Raw genomic sequence first — 23,228 nt, forward strand, 5'->3', positions numbered from 1 at the left:
AAAAGACAATCTTAATAGTGTAATGATGCTCGCCGTCCCAAAAGAACTAAATGTCAAATCTATATTAAAATATCCACCTTCAAACAGTTTTATTTTCAGTCTCACCTTAGAACGAGAAGTTAAGTATTGAATCCAACAAATGTCCATCGCAACAAAACAGGAACAACAAAATATAGGAGGAAACCGTACCAAAGGCAGGTCTGCGAAAATACCTACCAACAAGGTTGAAAGACAAACGGGTACACTGTCCATACAAAAAACAAGCTTTCTCCAGTAGCTAATCCATAATAAAGTGGTACACCCAGGTAACAAGTGTTAAGAACATCAGTTTAACAGGGCAAAAGCAAGCAACAGGTCCAGCAAGAGTAAAGCACTTAAACCTTTCTCAACACCAACAAATCTTAATAAATTCATTGCCAGCTATCAAGGATACTATAGTTTAACCTGGTACTTGGTCCCTTAGGTCCTAGACGAACCCATATAACAGCTTGTTACTGTCAAGACATCTGCTTCAGAAAGGTTGCAAACAAATCCATGAAATTCAGGCCATCCACAAGAACTTCAAATGTTTGCTTTCTAGCAAGAACTAAAGTTTCTAAACTCATTTTGAGACTTCATATCTTTGCCAGCACTAAGACAGTATAGTATCCGAAATATAACTTTGCTCCAATGTACCTGAGCAGAGCTGATATATGTTTGACTATGTCGCTTTAGTAAGGTCACCTAGGACTTGTGACTCCAAGCTTCTCCTATGAAATTCTGAGATCTTTGCACATGCAGCACGACCACGTTCAAGGCAGTTGAAATAGTCAACCACTAGTTAAAAGCATCAGAGAAACCTGAATTAGTTTTGGGGAACATAGAATAAACATTTGTGTTTCTCTTTCTCACAGTGCCTTTTCTTTTTCTTAAAGCATTAAATAAGCAATTAGTAAATAAAAATCTCAATTTCCAAGTAATTACCTACTATGAGAAAGAACTTAGTAACATTTGAAATTACAGGTTACGATCAATCACCCTCAATAGACAGATTAATCATAAGACTAGACAGTACAGTAGAAGACAGAAGTGAATATCAAATGTTACAAATAATTACCCATCACAAGTCACAACCAAAAGTCAAGGATTGTAATCCAAGCTCTCTAGCTTTGCACTCATAAGATAATAATGGTGATGGAAAGTAAGGCAGAATTTGGACAGCAAAAAAGTAAACCAAATTTAGTTTTGCCTAATAAACAGATATTAAATGGCAAAGCAATTTCCTGATGGAATAAAGCCTGTCAAATAAAATCTCAGGCATGTATTATGCTGACTCCTTGTTTGGCAGTATTTTTAAAAAAATCATATTTTAAATATTTAGAATTCTCCCTTTCTATAGTTAGAAAATCATATGTGACTTGCAATATGGGGGATCATTATTCATGTACGAGTACTGAAGGTCTTTCGTGATTCAGTAAGTACCAGTCAGCATAGTACATACAGGATAGACTCAGCTAAATCAAATAACTCAGGGTGTGCCATAACATGTATGCCTATGTACCAATAAATATAGTTAGTATGTCAAGTCATCGTTTGGAGATCCCAATAAACATCAAGATTTCTGGAGCATTTTACATCAAGAACATATAGTTTTTCAGTGGGCTGTCAGTGTCTGGTATACATTTTTTTAAGTAGTTACCACAAAAGATTATCCATGCCAGAGGGAACAAAAAAGGGCACATTTTTCACTTTCTTATCATAAGAGATTCCCAAGAACCTCCCAATTCCTCATCCCTTTTGATCACATGAGACGAGCCTTTACCCTCTCCCACCCACATCTTCTAACCACTAAACAGAGTGTTCTCCAGCCCCTCCTTTAACCCTTGCTCATTTTGCACAGTTCATCACAGTTGTCACTCCTTCCAACCTTCCTGTCCACTCCTTTACTAGATACTAAGCTTCTGTAACTCGCTATTGCCTTTAAAGGCTGGTTGCATGGACTAAAAAAAAGTGATAGTCAGACCCTTTCTGATGGCTAGTTCTTGAGGAGTTCACAGATTTCATCATTAACGTGCACTTTTGGTACTTAATTTTGAGATTAAATTATGATATTAAAGTTCAAACTATAATAACATAGAAGAGTTACATCAAAGAATGATCCCATCCTTCACAGTCTAACACATAATCAGGCACATGATGTGGAGAACTGGAGACACCATATAAAGGCATGATGACCATCTGAAGCTATAGAAATGGTGTCAAAATAAAGAAGTTGAATGGAAATTTGTTTTAGTAATCACCATGAACCAATTTCTAGCATGTGCCGACTGTACAACCATAACTTGCTAAAAGCATAGCTTAACAAAGTGTCCATGACTTCAGAAAAATCCCATAAAAATTCCTCCAATTAACCAAATAAATAATTGAAGTTTCCATTATCAAGTTCCCCTGCTGTATTATTGTTGAGCATCACAAAAGGAAAAAAACTGCATTTACCATATCAGAGCAGGAATTTGACATAATACTAAGTGTGAGCCAAATTGCTTTGTTAAACAATAAAGATTTTGGTATATTAAGGCAGTTTTTAATATTCAACATTCCCTATCTCAACTTTGCTTCTTCACTAATGTTTGATTTTCTTGTACAAAATGGACACAAGGATTTGCATATTTTTATATTAACATGCTGAATGATCAAATAGAATAAGAATAAGCATCATTAAGTTGTAAATTACAGGATATATACATTTCAGAGATGCAATTATGATAACAATCTTAACATAAAATAGAGCAAGAGGGTCCACATATTTTACCAACAGGATCTTATGTTATCCTATTATGTAAAATGCCAAAAACAGTAGACCATATATTGTAGCATTAGAATATAAAAAGATTGGTGCAAATTTTACCAGGCATCACCCCATGTGTAACAGATGTGATGATTCCGTTCTCAATTGGTCCATCAACCTCTGCTGATGGCGCACTAGGAAGGACTGATAGTGGAGAATTTGGAAACACCAAATAAGCAAATGCTTGAATTTTCTGACACAACGCTTAAAGAAGTCAGTGACCTTTATGGACTTTTGCTTTCTAGTGGAAGTTAATAATGAACTGTCTTTAATAGTCCCTCTATATAAAAGCAAGTGTATTATTGCATCTAGGTTAGGGGCAAATATGTTGGTCTTGTTAAATTTTCAAGAATATAAAAAATATTCAGACTTTCTATCAACACTCAGTAATGTTCTGCATTTGATTGCATTTTTTGTGAACTATAATGGTAAAAAAAAACTGACAAAAAATGGCAGTTCGAGTTTGAAACATCATTAGGTATGAAAAATTACACATTCTAGTCAAATGGTCTGGCAATCTCATCTAAAGCAGATTACACATTTCTATCAACACTCAGTAATGTTCCGCATTTGATTGCATTTTTTTGTGATCTATTACGGTAAAATAAAACTGACGAAAAATGGCAGTTCAAGTTTCCTACATCATTAGGTATGATAAATGACACATTCTAGTCAAACAGACTTGCAATCCCATCTAAATCAGATTGATAAGAATAAAACTATTTGCATGGTAAATCTGGAAAAGAAACAGTGGCAAGATTGGAGAGTCAATGGAAAGGTAAATGGAATATCCTAGGAACTAGCTGGATTTCCAACCCTTATTCATAAAGAAAATAATTACATCAGGCATCAACTTGACAGCATGTTGTTACAGCTAAATTACCTGCTCTTCTGCCTTAGTAGGGTCTAGAATCACCGATCCACCCTCTGTTAAACCACAACAGATTGCAACTGCACAAGCCATCTTTACACGTTGAGTTTGGCATGCAACAATGACGGAATATATATGTCACCTTGATGAACTTACCAGCAAGGTGTTTTAAAGGAATACCAGCATCTACAAGTGCAGCACATGATGCATTGATGGCGCAAGGGAGAAGCTACCAACTTTGGTCAAGAAAACATTTTTAAAAAATTCCACACAAGAAACTTTTTGAGTTAGCTAATACATAAATATCTAACACTTTCCTACTGACTTTCAGCTAGTAACATTCAAATATACCTTAAGGTTCCATATGGTAGAAATCCCACCCAAGATATTCCACCCTCAAAAGCCTATACTGAAAACAACAACATCCAAATTCCAACCTCTAAATCTTATCTCATTCAAATTCCAAAACCCATTTCATATGAAACTTCATAAGGATTTGAGTCGAGCATCCTCAAGAATCCACCTTTTAAAATACCTCCTCCTGGAATCCTACATCCTGAATCCAAGGTCTAAAGTTCAAGGGTAGGATATTCTAATTCTAAACTTTAAAAATTAACACTCATATATATCATGCTCCAAATCACCCATGAAACCAAATTTGATTATCACTTGGAATTTGAAGAACCAATTAGAGTTTAGATTCTCACTTCGAATTTGTGCAAAAATCCTAGAATTTTAAATTCCCATACCAAATTTGGCCTATAACTTATTTTTCAGTAACATAGATATTCAAGGATATTTAAAAAACCTAATGCAGTTTGCGAAAGCAATAAGACTGAAGAAAAACTAGACATTACAACAATCATCATATTTACATGCCTATATTGAATGTTTAGATATATTATTTTTCAACAAAAAACATATAATAATATATAGGAGCCACACGACTGTCTATATTTGCATATAGGGTTCCAAGTGTGCATGCACTAGGCATTCCACGACATGTTTTCCACCTAGTCACTACCCCAATTGCGTTTGAGAAATAACAGTGGGAATGAATTTGAAGGGAAATAATACAAGTTCAAGGGCACAGAGCTTGCGAGGGAAAGTACCCTAGTATAACAAATGGCTTATCGTGTATATTGACACTATGCATATTATTAGCCTCCTCATACTGTAAATCAAAATTAATTAAGCTTGATGTCATCAAAAAGCGATAGCATCTCACAAATTAGTTATCCATAGACCAACATCCAAGTTGTGACCATCAGGATATCATAAGCTTCCAAAGAAAATTGGCTATATACAAGAAACAGCAAACAGTAGAGAAAATTTAGTGGAAAAAGATACAGCACCATCATCTCCAAAAACCTGCAACAAAAAGAATATTGTAAGGAAGAGGTCAAATGCATATACGAAACTGCAAAACATCTGGAAACTACATCTAAACTACAGAATCACGCTAACCTGAACTATGATAGAGGATGTTGTATTGGGATGGATAGTCATCAAGCATATGCTTTGCAAAGTTCTCTTCAGGATCATCTCATATTCCTTTTCCAGTTTTCCTGAAGAACCAACGAAATGTTCTTGAGGGGTCACAAGAAGTTACAGAATAAGAAAGACACTATCAACTTGCAGCCAAAGTAAAAATAAAATTGCTACTTAGGGTAACTGTTTCAACAGCAACATGCTAATCATTGAGGAAGAAGGTAAATCATTCTATTTTTGCTATGAACTGTTATATGTTCATAAAGGTTTATCTAGAGATACAAACATATCATAAAGGTTTATCTTCTCAATAAAAACTAAAGAATAATATATTTTCACATTTGTCATTGCTTTGACATTGTCACTTCTCCACTGTTCTCATGTATGATGGTTTCTAATCTTGGCAAAAATAAATTAAAGCACTCTCCACAATCAAGTTCTTCTTTTTGACTAAATCTTACCTAACTTTTTAAGCAATATCTCGTTAAAGACATAGATCAATCCATATATCAACTTAAACTAATCAAATGTCACTCAACGTGCCACACAACTATTATTATATTCATGGCATGGGTGTCGAGTCAAGTTTTCCAGGTTTCCAAAAGGATCTGGAACTGGAGACTCCAAAAAACTGATAAAGTATCTACATATCCAAAATACTCAACAGGCAAAAAAAATGCAGAAGTAATTAATATAGCACTGCTAAAAAACTTCTTATCCAGCAAATTATAGAACTAGTTACAGGATTGCCCAAGGATACCAAAGTTCTCAGTGAAACCCTCCGATCACAATCAAGCTACCATGGCTTGAACTTCCACCTCTATGCTTTTATTATCAGGACCACTGCTCCTAGGTAAACAAAGGATGCATTGATTTTGCAAGGTTTCAGAAATAACAGCCTTGTCCCACATCAAATATATGTGATCTTACTATTGCAATCATCAATCTCTGAAACTATTAGACATGTCATAGGGTCATTATTGGACACAATATGGCAAACATCAGGTTTTGGTGTCATATCTTGAAACAGATTTTTTTCTTATTTGATTTTATGCTACAAAGACTTACAAAATCCGTAAGAAGTTCTGAAGGATTAAAATGTCCCTTCAGGTGATTTTGAAGAATTATGATGATTAATATTTTCAAAATAATAAGTAAGAACAGAAGTTTGTGATGCTTTTATAGGTTACATGCCGAAAGTACCATGCTGCCTCCAATGAGGTCCAAACATGCCGCTGAGATGGCAATCACTGGATTCAGTTATGTATTCCTACTTCGTCTAAACAGCCTCAATTTGCAGTATACAATGTGCAAAATGCATGGCCTAATACATATATCTATTTGACCATAAGTGTAATATCCATTTTTTTGCCCAAGGACCTGAACATAAATACAGAAGTTACCAGGGACTAAATTGCAAAAGACACAAATAAAAGATCAATTAGCTCCCCATTGCCTCTGTCCCGTGACTGCACCACCTCCTGCATGAGGGTTCTCATAAGAGACAACGAAAGAAAGAAAGAGAAGGGAGAAGGAAGAGAGAAGATGAAAGGAAGAGAAGAGATAGAGGATCTCTCGTAGAAGAAGAGGAGGGAGAAAGAAGAGAAAGGAGAAGGAAGAGAGAGAGGAAAAAGAAGAAAGAGAGAGAGTCTCTTGTATAAGAAGGAGAGAGGAGGGAAAAGAAGAGAGGAAGACAAAGGAGAGAAACAGAGGGAAAAGAGAAAAGAAAACAAAAAAAAGAGAGAAAGCACCTTCGATATCATAGTACAGAGAAAAGAAAGAAGAAAAAAGTGAGATTTATCAAAAGCCCATTTTCATATCAGAAAGATTCTATTAAGCCCAGGAAAAGTGTGTTAGGTACATTTTTAAATTCTCTTCCTCTCCTACCAATCAGAAAAATATATAAGATTATAGATCAATTAATTGTGATGTTCCTAATTTAATATGAGACTTCCGGTGTGAAAGAAATAAAAGAAGAAAAATAATTATTTTTGAAAAATAACAAAAGAATGGTATAGGAAGAATATGATACATGAGGATATCATTTTGTGTAGTTTTAAATCTTAAGATGTTGATCTTCGTCATATTAATTTATATTATTTGAATGATTTAGGAAAAAGAAAAGGAAACATCCGAACTGTAATCGTTAGAATTATATGTTTGTAACGACGAAAAATAATTAAAGGTTAGTATACGAACACTCTAGCTGGTTTCGAAAGTAATAATGTATATGGTTATAATTTATAAATGTATATCATTACATCACTTATAAGGTATTTTATTACTTAAAAGTATTATAAAAAATATATATAATTGAAAATGTAGAAAAGCATATGATTTGAACAATTATTTCTTGTTTTATAAGTATTTTTTATTACTCAAAATTATTGTAAAATAATGTATATGTTTGTTATCAAGAAACTATATGAGTTGCATTTATTAAAAGAAATGTTTACTTATTTTTGAAAATGTCAGATTTAACATTGTATTTGAAAAGAAACAAAACAAGATTGATTATTGTTCAGATTTTAAATGACATACAAAAAGTTTGTTCAAACTCTTAGTTTGCAAAAGTATTAGATGTGTTATCTTAGGTGACATTGCAATTGTTTGTTCAATATGGCTATGATCTTAACCCTACTAATGGAGATTATACATTGGTTATAAACTAATTTCTTCTAGATCCTTACACATGAATAGATGTATTATCTACACCATAGGGTTAAACATGGTTTTGAACCTTGCCTTGTCAAGAATATAATGTGATCATAACCATTAATACTATCATGACTTTTATTCTAATATGTACACCTTAGATATACTTACACTTGTAAATCCTTAGCTATATTTATGTTTATTTATGAATACTTAATGATAGTCTTTTACAGTATAATGATTTATGATATGATATATGATATTAGCTATAGTTATGCTTTTATTATGAAGTATTTAATTATATGTTGCTTTGAAAAGTATCACAAGCATTTTATGTTAGCAAATTATGATTTAAAATGCATATAAATTTCAACTTGTGTAAACTATACAAATATAGAAAAAGATTTGATTTTTATTTTTTTTAAAAAGCATGCACTGAACGCATAAAGAATTTATATATTTTAAACAAAGACTTATTCATGATAAATTTTGCTAGCATGTGAGTTACAATGCCCGTTGGGCTATGCTTTACTCATATGATTATTTTTAAATTTTTTATATGAGTAACTCATTTTTTATATAGATGGAAGAACAATTTAAAGGTCTTAGCATTACCGCACATTTAGATTATCTTGTATATATGCTATTGGGACTGGAACGTTATGGACTCTTAAAGAGCTATTGAATTAATTGTATAGGTTATAAATATCTTGTGAGCGGATTAATTATGAATTGAAATATGGAATAAATGTATTATGGGTATTAGGCCTTGCAATTCTTGTAAGAAAACTTCAGGGAATTGCAAAGTTGGACTAGGACGTTACAATAAGTGATATGACAAAAAATGGTAACATATTTAGTTTAATTATTTCTATTATTTTCATTATTTTAGAACCTCAAATATATAGTTCTTGATAATAAAACATGACTTTTTATTTTGATATGGCAAATATTTACCATCCATTTACTTACACTTTATTATACAATTAAGTAGTTATACTTATATATTTGTTTAATTCTAATAAATTACATATACAAAGGCAGATGTACATAAAGAACGTTGTACTACCCAGTATGGTACAGTACACACGACACGTACCAATCTACCCGACGATCGACATGCAGACCTCCTCGTATTGGGAGACACTTGACAAACAAGGGTTTACCACCTAGTACACCCCATATTTTGGGAAATACAATTAAAATTTGACCATTACCAACATGTATCAATCGATAACAGTTGGATTTTGATCATACCAGATAAAGGGCTAAGATTAAATGGGTCCAACAGTCAAATTGATCATTGGACCCTATTTTAGGGCCGGTTCCACCCTTTAAAACACCCCTCACTCCCCTCTTTCATTGCCACTCACTCGCATAACTTTCTTGACCATTGGACCCCATTTTAGGGCCAATTCCACTCTTTAAAACACTCCTCACTTGCCTCTTTCACTGCCACTCACTTGCATAACTTTCCCCCTCTCTCACTTAATCACTCTTTCTCAATTAAGCATCGTAATCAGTGATTAGAGCTTGAAACATTTAAATGTGTCATTTGCCGGAAGATTTCTTTAATTAAAGGTATTTATGCTCTTTCTACATTTTAGTTAGCTTTTGACTTGATCATATCCTAATTAGTGTCTTATTATTATGAGTAATTATAATTGATTAGTGTATTTCTGACATTAGAGTTAATTTTTTAAAATTATAGCATGTTAAGGGTGATTGGCATCATTCTTTATAATTTAGGCATAATTAGAGTCGTTACCTTACTTTTATGGCCAACTGGGGGTAATTAGGCATGTTAAGGGTGATTCATTCTTTATAATTTAGACATAATTAGGATTTAGGGCCACTACCTTTTAGGGCCAATTTGGGTAGTTAGGCCCATGGTCTACCATACCGAAACGTACTCCCCGTACCAAGCGGTACGTACCGGTCCGATGGGTTTTCGGTACACGGACTGCCCGCTACCGGGCGGTACGCCCCAAAAACCCCCGTATCGCGCGATACGGGGCAAAATCGGGCGGTAACGGTCGAAATTTCGACTGTTACCGTCCGGCACCACTCGGTAACGGTCGAAATCGACCGTTACCGCACTGTAGCAGTGCTACAGTGTTCCAACGGTCAATTTGACCGTTGGAGCTTTTTCTCCTCCTATTTAAACCATTCTTCTCTCCCCTATTTCATTATACTCTCTTAAACTCTCTCTCAAACTTTCTTTTTCTCTCCTAAACTCTATAAAACAACGATTTGTGAATTCAATCGAAACTAATTTAGGAAGATTAAGAGGAAGAACTTTCTAATCAAGAGGTATGTATTTGTTTTCTTTAATTAAAGAGTAATTAAGATATTTAAGATTATGATTAGTGTGTTTCATCATGAATAATATTTATGATAGTAAAATAAGTTTAATTAAGTTTTATTAAAGTTATTTAATGCTACGATTAGTTATTTTAATGATGATTTAATCAAAATTTATTCGATTTTATATCAATTCAATGTCTTTAATACCTATTAGGGTATTTGTCATGCTTATAGTAGTGTAAGAAAAGTAATTTATAAAAAATTAGCTATATTAATCGTATAATTAGTGTAGATAAATGATGATTTTATCATAATTTGAATCATATTGAATTAAAATTACATATTTAATATTTTTTTTATGTGTTTAACATATATATTATGATAAAATAAGTTTAATTATGTTTTATTAAAGTTATTAAATACTGCGAATAGTCATTTTAATGATGATTTAATCAAAATTTGTTCGATTTTATGTCAATCCAATATCTTTAATACCTATTAGGGTGTTTGTTATGTTTATAGTGTTGAAAGAGAAGTAATTAATGAAAAATTAACTATATTAATCGCGTAATTAGTGTATATAATTATTTTAATACTTCTTTTATGCATGTAACATATTTATGATGATAAAATATGATTAGTTATGAGTTAATAAAAATACTTAATGTTGCGATTAGTAATTTATGATCGATATTTGGTCAAATTAATATATTTATACTTTATAGTTTATTTGATTTAAATTTGATAGGATCATGGCACGAAAGGAATAGTCACATGATGATGCATGGATTTATGCCCGAAAGCTAGATGGAAACCGTCATCATTGACAATGTATTTATTGTGACTACATTGGCAATGGTAAAGGAATAACTCGAGTGAAAATGCATTTGGCTGGTGGATATCCTGATGTTGCAAATTGCAAGAATGTTCCAACGGAGATCCATAAATTATTTCAAAGCAAGCTTAAACAAGCAAAGGAAGATACATTAAAAAAGAAGGCAAGAGTTGAGGAAGAATATCATAGGGCTAGAACCAATTTATGATCAGTATGAGGGTTGCAGCGATGAAGTCGACCTGGATCTCACAGCTGGGATTCGTGCATCATTGGAGCATCAGCATACGGTCGATGAAGCAATGAGGCATCGACGACCTGACTCACAATTGGAGCATGGCAGTGGTAGTGGAATCCAGAGGTCAACCAGCATGAGGCAACCAACTGCTCCTTCTCAGTTAGGCCGAACTAGTAGCATGAGGTATGGTGGACTCCGTGGTTTTATGAGAGGTCTTGGCAGGAGGTCCGCACCAGATATTGTTGATATTGATCTGCAAGCCTATCCCCCACAAACAGCGAAACAGACACGGATTGACAATGCATACACAAAAGAAAAAAAACGGGATATTGGGAAGGCAATCTCAAAATGGTTCAACTTTAATAGGATTCCAGCCAACATAGCCCAAAGTCCATATTATCATAGCATGATCTCTTCTATTCAAAAGTCTGGCACGGAGATCCAACCTCCAACACCGAAGGAGATTTACGGCATGTACTTAGATGAGGAAGTGGCAGAACTAAAGGATTGGATCAAATCCTTCAAGAGGCAATGGGACGAATATGGGGTGACATTGATGTGTGACAGTTGGACAGGACCAACAAGAATGAGTATCATCAACTTTCTTGTTTATTGCAATAGAAAAGTGGTATTTCATAAGTCCGTTAATGCTACTGAAAAGATCCAAGATGCAAAATACATTGAGAGCTTGATGGATACTATGGTAGAGGAGATTGGACCACAGTATGTTGTCCAAATAATAACCGACAATAGAACGAATTTCAAAAAGGCCGGTTTGCAATTGATGGAAAAAAGAAAAACTTTGTTTTGGACTCCATGTGCAGCTCATTGCATAGATCTAATGCTGAAGGATATTGGTGAGTTGAATTCGGTCAAGAATTGCGTAGCTCGAGCACAATCAATTACAAAGTTTATATATAATCATCATTGGGTCCACGCATTAATGCAAAAGTATGTAAACGGTGAGATACTTCGACCTGGAATTACTCGGTTTGCTACCAATTTTATTGCATTAAAGTCATTACAGCAAAAAAGGCATGGCTTGAAGGCAATGGCTAGCTCACAAGAGTGGTCTGAATCAAAATATTCGAAATTAAGCGATGGAAAGAAGACAGAAAAGGTCATTCTTTCCTCTAGATTTTGGGAGACTATAGCAGAAATCATTAAAGGTGTGGAACCACTTTATATTGTCCTCCGTAAGGTCGATATGGACAAGCGTCCACAGATGTCGTATCTTAAATATATGCTGATTTCAGCAAAAGAGGAGGTTAGGAAAGCATTCAAAGATGATTTTAAGGCCGACCAATACGTACGAATCATTGATCGTCGGACCGAAGTTCATATGGATCAAGATATCCATAATGCAGGTAAATTCATATTCAGAATAATTTAATTTATTATTATTTAGATAATAAAAAATCATACTAACAAAATTATGTTTTGCAGCGTATTATCTAAACATGGCAATTCAATATCGATATGCTCTCGGAACGCAAAATAATTTCCTAACGACATTATAAAATGTTATATATCGGCTCTTGCCAAACACTACCGAGGCAGCCGATGCTCTTATGGAGGGTCGATTATTTCGAGAAACAGTTGGTTCATTCTCCAACGTTGTAGCTATATCGTGTCGTTACACAATGGATCCTGGTAAGGAAAAGTTATGCATATTGATTATCAATTATATTTAATGTTAATTATTTGTTATGCTAATAAAATCTTATTTATATCTTTTTGCAGTCGAGTGGTGGCTACAATTTGGAGGCGATGCACCACATTTAAGGAAGGTTGTCGTTCGTGTACTTTCACAAACAACAACATCTAGTGGTTGCGAACGTAATTGGTCAACGTTTGCATTGATTCATACGAAGGTCCGCAACAAACTCTCCTACAGACGGTTAGAGAAACTAGTATATGTCCATTATAACATGCGGTTAAAATTGCGATGTGCTGAGTTGGATAAGGAGCCAGAGGAATCAGATATTGATCCCATTGACCTCCAATTCTACAACGAAGATTCAGAGCCAATGTTAGATTGGATTGAAGCAGCAGAGAACCAAGAGGATCCTCTACTTGATAAGGCGGGAGATCCTCAGTGTCCTTCACGTTTTATCACCGAGGCAATAGAAGAAGAAGAAGAAGCACAACCCCAACGGGTGGAAAATCCCCCTCGATTACAACATGGTAGGAGTCAAACTGCTCGAGGAACTACCGACATCCAACGGTCACACTCATCCCCCCAACGTGCAAAGGCAAAGGGGAAGGCAGTAGCATCAGTTGCATCGTTGGAAAGAATCGGGTCGGACGACGAGACACCTTCACAATCACATTCTCTTTCTCGCTCGGTCCAGAGACATGACAGCAACACGGACAGCAGTGCCTCGACAGATGATGGCGGTGATGTCGGACAGTCGTTGGTCTCGTCTACACAACTTGAGAGTAGTGAATGGACTGAGGAGCAATATTTTACACATGTCACTCAAGATTCAGATCATGGAACTCGACAAGATACTGGTCAAGTTTATGCGCGAAAGGGGAAGGGGAAGGCAGTGGATGAATATGAACAAATACGACAGAGCACACATGATATAGACATAGAAAGAGGCTCATCGTATTATAGAGAATCATACGGGCAACAACAATATGGTGATAGTTGGTCATCCTTCTCTGAGCAACAACATTATACAGAACAGCACCAATATATGCCTCAAGAGCTGCCTCGGACAAATATGATTCATGACGATCAGTCTACGATCAGCACCACATTGATGCATCAATGGCACACAGTGTATCAATACACTATGTCATGGGATCAATTTCATGATTGGGTCCAACAAACGTATCATATTAATATGTATCGGATCGAGGACCCCGATCCGCCACCCGTGGAAACCCGTCGTTCGTTTTAGTGGTAGAACAACAATCAGGTATATCTAGATATGTGATAATTTATTTCATTTGAATTTTAGAGTTTATATTGTAACAAAATAGTCTAACAATTCAACTGATTTTTCTGTAGATATTTCAATCTATAACAGGCTGAAATACGAACCTCGAACAAGATTACCTCAAAGCCTGAAAAAGATATGTGATACTATTTTTACCTAATTTACATTGATTTTGTTAAACTTATACTATTACTATATTTATTTGTAACTTGAAAACCCTATCCTAACTTTTTTTTCTAAATTTCAGGTATTTTGGAGGGATAAATCGGTAAAATCGGGTGTACCGCTCGGTACACCCGTACCGTACCGTACCGTACCGAGCCCGGGTCGAAACTCCGGTACGGTACGGTATGGCGGACCTTGGCAGGGTCTACTGTACCGCCCGGTACGGGCGGTACGTACCGGTCCGACAGGTTTTCGATACGCGAACCGACTGTTACCGGTCCGAGGCACTGTAGCACTGTAGCACTGTAGCAGTGCACTGTATGCTACAGTACTCGGTACACCTGGGTGTACCGCTCGGTATACCGTACCGTACCGGTACCGAGCCCAGATCAAAATACCGATACGGTACGATATTGCGAACCTTGTGTGGAAGAAACATGTTTTATAAGATATTTGCAATAAAATTGATGGAGAAAACTACATGTTCTTCAAAATATAATTTCAAAGGCACAAGAGAAGAAAGGATAAGGAGATGAATCAAACTGGTTAGGGGGGTTACGGAAAACCCAGAAATGAAAATGAATCAAAGATTAAGTCGTTCATTTGATGGAGAGTAACCATGCACTCTGTCTTGTCATCAAAGTCGAGTTCCAACAACCTCGATCAAGGCACGCAACCACCTCGGTGCGGTTCTTGGATGACAAGAACAGGGACCCCAATCAGAGAGTAAACGAAGAAAGTTCTTGCTTTATTTCCATGGAGCAAGTGGCCTAAGAAGGGAAGAAGGGACTCTTGCTACGATTTTCGAAGAGAGATATGGGAAGGGGACGAGTTCTTGCTAGGGTTTTTGTAGTGAGAAGGGATTCTTGCAAGGGATTCGCAATGAGAGAGGATTCTCACAAGGATATTCAGGGTGAGAAGAGATTCTTACATGGGTTTTTGGGGTGAGTGAGGAATTTTGCAAGAGTTTTTGGGGTAAGAAGGAATTCTTGCAAGGAATAGTATTGTTAAAGGCAGCGCTAAAAAGCGGCAACATTCAAAAATGCCTAAGGCACTAAGTGCGGTGAAGCGAGGTGCTCACCAATATAGAAATAATAAAAAATATAATTAAAAAGAAAGTTAACCATTAAAATAAAAACTAGACAAAATATGAGTTTTACATTATTTTATATTCAAATTATCACTACTAAATATCAAATTACATTCATTTAACCATATACAAAATATTAAAGTGCTAAATTGTCTGAATCTAATAATAAAATAACAAAACAAAAGAAGCTTAACATCAAAATTAACATTATGCAAAAGTATAGCAAAAATTAACAATTCAAAATTCTCACAGTCACAAATACAATAATTAACACTATTCATAAACAATTCATAAGTATTAACTATTCACAAACAAAAAATAATTTTGTAGGGGAGGGAGGGTAAGAAAAGGAGCAGGTCGATTGAGAGTAGGGGAAGGCAAGGAAGGCTGATGGTTGGTAAAGGAGTCGTGTTGCACCACTGCCATCGCTAGGATAATACCGGTTGTTGGTCGTTCAAAGAGGGAGAAGGTTTGGGAGAGGGTTGTTGTGCATTGGGCAGGAAAGAGGGAGGAGAGAGGATGGAGAGGGGGCTATGGTCCGGGAGAAGGGAGGAGAGTTATCAAGGAGAAGGAAGATGCTAGCGAGGAAGGGGGAATTGTGACAAAGGATGGGGGAAGGGGAAGACGCTAGTGAATGCTAGTGCGGACGATAAGGGAGCTGCGACGAAGGGAGATGTTAGCGGAAGACATCGTCGTCAGAGGAAGACATCGAGGAAGATGGTCCGGGGAGGGTGCTACCACAAAGGAGGAAGAGAGAGATACCGAGGAAGAACTCGTCAGAGGAAGACATCGTCACTACTAAAAACTAGACAAAATATGAGTTTTACATTATTTTATATTCAAATTATCACTACTAAATATCAAATTACATTCATTTAACCATATACAAAATATTAAAGTGCTAAATTGTCTGAATCTAATAATAAAATAACAAAACAAAAGAAGCTTAACATCAAAATTAACATTATGCAAAAGTATAGCAAAAATTAACAATTCAAAATTCTCACAGTCACAAATACAATAATTAACACTATTCATAAACAATTCATAAGTATTAACTATTCACAAACAAAAAATAATTTTGTAGGGGAGGGAGGGTAAGAAAAGGAGCAGGTCGATTAAGAGTAGGGGAAGGCAAGGAAGGCTGATGGCTGGTAAAGGAGGAAGAGAGAGATACCGAGGAAGAACTCGTCAGAGGAAGACATCGTCGTCATCGTTTACCAATGGAGAGGAAGACGTTGCAATTGTTGTTCGTCGGTGCATTGGAAAACACTGTAGTCGCTGTTCGTTAGAGAGGATGACGCCATATTAGGGCTTGTGCATGTGCGCACGGGGTTTTAGAACTGGATGATAGAGTTCAATCAAACCCGAACCATCGAGAATTAGGCTCGATCAAAGATCCAACCAAGCCTAACCTTTAACAGGCGCACGTTTTGTCACGAACGATCGTCGCGCACCCGCAACAACTTCGTTCAACGAACCGTTCATCGCTTTTGCATGCTTGTACCGAGACATGGCAGTATGTTTTGCCTTAGTTTATATGTTTTTGCTTGTAAAAATGCATGTTCGAACAGGTTGCAGCATTGCAGTGCGACCGCTCGCCGCACCGGGCCGAACTGCATAAAACAGCTCCGTTTTCGCGTGCCACGGCTTGTTTTCTACAAGCCGCAGCTGCACGCGAAACGTCAACCATCTCAACACCCTGGAACCCCTCGGGTGGCACAGGGCTGGATGGGACTTCGGTATATTGTCGGGTGTTGAAAAACTCTTCACAAGTTCGCATATTTACTTGACGGGAACTTGCTTTCGCGCCCGACACCTGATGAGCAGTTGTTTGTAGACTTGCAACTGTTCGTCCTACGTTCTAAAGTCCTTGTTTTCCTCCTTCCTCTATTTTCTCCTGTGCACACAAGATGTTTGCTGAATTGCTTGTAAAGCTTCCCTCTTTGTGAGACGCCGGGACTTGTCCGTCGCTCGTTTTCAATCTAATTAACTTTCTGTTTTACAAGTCCTTCGGGACCTGTACGAGGTTGCAACTAGGCTAACCCTTTGCGAACGCATATGTCACAAGGGCGCCTCATGGCTTAAGCAATCCCAGCTAAGCCTGAAAAGTTTGCGCAAGGGTGCTTTGCGACTTAGGCAACCCAAGCTAAGTTCGCGTCTTGGCCGCAAGGGTGCCTCACGATTTAAGCAATTCCAGCTAAGTTCGTGACAGTTTAGCCCACCCAGCCCTTAGACCCAAGCGCTCACCTGGACCATGACCAATTGAAAGAGCCCACCTGACCCAGTTTCGAGGTGGCTTGGGCCTCACCTCACCTCGCCTGGACGCATAAGTGAGCGCTCGATGACTTCAGTAGTAAGGAAGAGAGGTACCTAAGATGGGAAGGAGACAATCCTCGTCATCATCGAGTTCCAGCCAGAATAGGGGCACACGACCACCGTCGAAGAATCCTACACAACCAAAATGAGAACGTCGTTCACAAGGAAGGAGAAAAGAAGGAATCAAAGGGGACGGATCGAAGACGAGAATAGATTCTTGCTAGGATTTCAAGGGAGAGAGCGACCTAAGAGAGGAGGGGAACAATAAGCAATCCTAGCAAGGAAGACAAGAGGCGAGGGTGAGTGCACCCCACACGGAAGAGGGCAATTCTTCCTCTCATCAATATTCCAACCTCACTCCCCGGAAAGCGATAGTAGACACAATTGAGATCTATGGCGTTGTATATTAGAGGAGGAAAAGAAAGGGGGAGAGAAGAAGAATATAGAAGAATACAAAAAGAAAAGAGAAGACACGTTATATTGCCAAAATAATAATATACCTAATCAAAAATAATAATAATATATGTGATCTAGTGGACCTTTTCATTCATAATTTTCTCGTCATAATATATATATATATATATATATATATATATATATATATATATATTCCATGATAATTTTCTCTTGTAGTAATTAACAATATATATATATATATATATATATATATATCAATAACTTTCCTGTATTATAATTAATATGTATATATATATATATTCCTTGAAACTCATATGTTAAGTAATTTACTCCATTTTTACTTTTAATTTATAAATAAGATTTATAATATTATTGAAGAATATCAATCTCATTCATACTTTCAACATCATTTTGCCAATGATCAACAGGCATATGAGATTATACCCACGTAACATTTTGCCAATGATCATTCTTCATTGCCAATGATCAACGGATAGATCACGGAGCTCGATGATCCATGTATAACGTTTATACTTATGACGCAGAAGCTTGTCGTATTCGCAACCATCATTTTATGGAGGATCCTATGGCCGACAAATGTACAATGATAGTTGATCATTGTTTTCCAAGATTGATCGTTCTTTTGATACAAGTAGCAAGTCAATGGCATCATCAGAAGGTCTGGTGTACTCTAAACACCCCAATCATACATGATATAGTCATACTTGCCTCAGGAGACTCCAAAAACATGTGTTATTTAGGATGATTAGGCAACGACCATTAACTACGTTAAAGACCAATGGCATTAAGTTTACTAGTACACTATATATAGATTCATAGGATCGAGGACCCTGATCCATGGGCTATGCAGTCCCATAGTTCATTTTGATTGTTCATTTTAGTGGTCGAAGCAAGTATATAAAATATGATTATATTTATTACTTAATATGTTGAAATCTTAAAGTGTCGACACGTAATCTAACATCTTAACTCAAATCTTTGTAAATGATTCAACATCAACAGAAGAAACAGAGGAGCATGCAGCAAAGTTGCTCCTCAACTTCAAATAAAGATAAATTTGTTATCTTATCCTTATTGCGACTTATCTTATTGAAATTGTATTAAATTATAATAAAAAATCCAAAATAAGATTAATTTTATTTTTTAGGTATTTTCTAGGCTTTTCTGGCGATTATCCTGTTTGTTGATGCATACCGACATACCAACACATGATACACCGATACTAACTAGTGCATATAGATCCGAACTAGGACCGGCACTGTGGATTGACACGAGACCATGAACCTTGGATGTACATACCACAAATGTGCCATGCAAAACCTTAACTAACACAAATTGCAGTCATTTTTAAGACATTAAACAATCTAATGCAGCTACTCAGCAAACAAATAATTTATAAAAAAAACCATTATTTGATTCATATTTTTGTGCAAGAGATCAGAGAGAAAATTATAAATGAGCAAATATGAAATACCTATCTGCCCGGTTTTAGGCTTCCATATAACCTCTATAGAGGCTTTCTCAGGGTTCTCACCCTTCTTTGTTCCAGCTTTTGGTCCATATACTGCAGCCAATACGATTGTATCACCTAGGATCAAGGAAAGAAGAATATAATCACTTGTAAATAGCAATTTCTGTACACCCAAGCTAAAGTAAAAGACAGAAATTAACTATATGACCAAACATAAATCACAACTTAAAGAACAAAGTATAAGCTCATTCTATGCACATACATATGGAGGTAATCAGATTATAAGAAAAATGACTAGCAACAATATAGAACATACAAACAAGCAGAGAGATATTATCATTTGGTAAAAATTAAATACAACAAAAAATTTATATGAATTTTTATTGCACTTGAAAAAAGTAAAAGTGTAATAATTACTGTATTACATTGATCCAAATGACAAGAAGAAAAATGTTCAAAACATCCTGAACAAAAAGACACACCAATTCTGTTTCAGGATCTACATATCTTGCATCCCTAAAAGAGAGTTTGATGTGAGACTGAGTATGTCAAATTGAACTGATACTTGATAAATATCTGATTGAGTAGTCAGATTCCACTTTTTTACTCTGAAATGGAAGATTCCGGAAGAAAAAACCATAAACACCAAATAAACCAACTACACAACCAATTGGAAGCTTTTGAATACTAGATATGAAGTAAAATCTTGATCCGAGAGAACCAAATTTCACTTTCCAATAAATTTGAATATTACAGGAGCAATAATCCCTAAAACCCAATCTCCATAACATGACCAAAAATAAGGGCAAAAGAAGAAGGAATCCAGAATCTTACAGTAAAATCCTATACAATGAAACACAAATCCTTGTAAAGGTAGAAACAATAGAAGAGACATGACTTGAATTGATGCAATGCAAAAATTACCTTGTTCTACTTGAGCATAAACAAGCATATTTTACTCCAAAAAATCTAAACAAGCGCTATGATGCATCATCATATCCAAGAAGTACAAAGATTTCCACCACAACCATAAAATCCACCTATAGCTTGTTATAGAGTATGATTTTTTCTCCAAATCAAATAAGTAAATGCAACTAAACTGTCTTGCAATCCCTTCAAACATCTAATTATTTCCCGAATTAATCATGTATCCAAGATACTCACAGCAAGTGATAATACTGCCGCAGAAATAAATACCAGAGGCCTAATAATAAAACAAAGTTACACATAAACTCCACTATCTATCCACCTATGATTAGAAGTTTTATTTTATAAAATACAATCTTATGTCTAAAACCATCTAAACTCTCCTGTTAGCCTTCTAAAATATCTAACTATACAAAAGGATGAGCCTGGTGGATGAGGTTACTACCAATATGGGTCTAGGAGTTTCAATATATGTAGTCTTACCACTATAAGTAAAGGAAGCAACATCCATCATACGAACTGTGATCACCAAGTTCACAATTGAGCAACCATACCGTGATGCTAAGGCTCCTCAAGTTCTTGGTAATCTACAAATATTTGGAACGACTTCTTTTAGAATGTCAAGGCTAAAGTCATACATTCCGGAAAGCTAACGATAACTTCAAGTGCTCCACCAAAGCATAAATCGACACACTAGGTCTGACCTTATTACCCATGAAATTTATTCTTTCCATTAGTCTATTTAAAACAAACCACAAAAAGATTAAGCACATTGTTCCTCTAAGCAATACCAGCATATCTGATCATAAACAGCAAGACAAACAACAACTAATGCTACCAGCAATGCAGACCACCAGGTATACGTGATAGAAGTTGTTTCTCAAGCCAAAGAAGGCTATAAAGCAAAAGTTAGCAATATGAACAAACAGGTTACCTCAAATATGAGATTTCACAACAGTAGTCTTGATGTTGGTTCAGCAGCTTTCCAAGTTTGATTTTCATTTTAAGTGTATCTTACTACTAGCACTTTCTGGGTTATCCAATCTGCATATATCGGCTTAAACAGTATAATCCATTTTCAAGAATTATTGAAAAAGAAATACTGTAATTTGGATTCTAACATAAGGGAATGAGGTGAATAGCATATTAGCCGAGAGATCCTAAACGCATGGCTACAACTAGGAATACAACAACAGCCAACCAAACCAAAAGCAAAATACAAGAGATGATAGCCCAACAATCTCTGAAGCTGCATTTCCATAGGATCCAAAAGACAAATTGAAGTTCATTTTAGCATATAATCAAGCAAGATATTCTGGGTCGATGTTAAACGTTATATAATGAGTCAAAGTAAAAGTGATATCAATGCCAAAGACGTGCCAAACATTATGAATCGTTGCCAAATGTGAAGTAGGAAAAGAAGGCATTAAATCAAACACACAGTGGACACCCGAAAGATTATCAAATCCACACAATTATATCTCCTTTCACCACAAAATTCGAACGGATGTTACCTTGGGACCAGCGAGCAGAGCCGTGAGCTCGGTGGAGGATATTCCGAGAGCAAGCGAGCGGCCTCAACTGATTGACGCTACGTCCGTCCGCCCGATCCACCGTCATTGCTCCCATTCACCACGCTACACCACTCACAGCCGAAGAATCAACCAAAATAGTCTGCTGCTTGCAGCGGGTGTACGTCTTCTGCCGTACGACTATGGAGAGTCAGCGAGAGGTGGCCAGACTTCGACGCGGCGGAGGTGGGAGGGGACTAAAACATACAGAGGTCGCCGGACGTCCACAGGCGCTAGGAAGAGGTGCAGGAGAAGGCGGAGGGCGCGTCTGGTGCCGAAGACATGAAGAAAGGTCTTTGCCGATATGTATGGCGGCTGATCGTGGGGAAGGAAAACCCAGAAAGTGAGGTTTTCGACGGTGCCAGAGGCGGATGGGGGCGGAAAACCCCGTAGGTTTGGGTCGAAAAGGTTCGAAGCGTTTTCTATCGTGCATCTTTAAAATCGACGAAAACACATCTTTAAGATGTGAGATTTCAACGGACAAAATTATCCTCCAGTTTCAGGCCATTCGACGTGCGAAAAAATAAATACTGCTGTTTTGTTCCTCGTTATTATTTAAATATAAATTACATATACCTGCAAAAAAGTTAATTATTTTATATTTATCCTTCCAATATAAGTTTATGGGCTGTTTTTTTTTTAAATACCTATATTTGGATATTTTCAGAACCATATCCCTAATTTTCTTTTTTTTAATCCTTAATTTCAAAATACCAAAACTACCCTCACCCCTCCACCTCTGTCGCCCGTCGCCACCATCACATGCCGTTCACCGCCTGCCATCCATGGCCTGTCGTCCACGAGAGGAGGAGGTGGGAAGGGAAGAGAGAATGGAGGAGACGGCGGGGAAGGAGGGGAGAGGAGGAGGAGAGGGCGGGCGGCAAGAAAGAAGGAGAGAGAAGGAGGGGGAAGGGAGAGGAGGGGTAAGGACGGACGACGGGAGAAGAGGAGGAGAATAGGGTGGGCGACGAGGAAGGAGGGGAGAGGAGAAAGAGGAGATGGCGGGCGGTAGGCAAGGAGGAGAAAGCAGAAAGGAGGAGAATAATATGAAATCAATATTATTCGTCATAAAAAA

The 23,228-nt window shown here is 36.5% G+C and overlaps 1 protein-coding gene across 2 annotated transcripts; it reads right to left on the reverse strand.

Moving 5' to 3' along the window:
• Window positions 1–251: 251 nt before the first annotated feature.
• Window positions 252–22,616, reverse strand: LOC103981826 (exosome complex exonuclease RRP46 homolog). 2 transcript variants are annotated; one of them, XM_065104326.1, is made up of 9 exons: window positions 22,362–22,616; window positions 22,097–22,283; window positions 19,659–19,772; window positions 5,166–5,266; window positions 5,049–5,069; window positions 3,855–3,927; window positions 3,711–3,778; window positions 2,888–3,020; window positions 252–816 (listed from the first exon to the last, which is right to left on the reverse strand). In XM_065104326.1, the coding sequence occupies exons 2-9, from the start codon at window positions 22,209–22,211 to the stop codon at window positions 701–703; spliced, it is 741 nt and encodes a 246-aa protein (XP_064960398.1). In that variant the 5' UTR covers window positions 22,212–22,283; window positions 22,362–22,616; the 3' UTR covers window positions 252–700. The 2 variants fall into 2 exon arrangements, with proteins under 2 accessions (XP_064960398.1, XP_064960397.1); XM_065104325.1 differs by having other exon boundaries at window positions 22,097–22,616.
• Between the last annotated feature and the right edge of the window lie 612 nt (window positions 22,617–23,228).

Source organism: Musa acuminata, chromosome BXJ2-4 (genome assembly GCF_036884655.1).
Source record: "Musa acuminata AAA Group cultivar baxijiao chromosome BXJ2-4, Cavendish_Baxijiao_AAA, whole genome shotgun sequence".
NCBI lineage: Eukaryota > Viridiplantae > Streptophyta > Magnoliopsida > Zingiberales > Musaceae > Musa > Musa acuminata.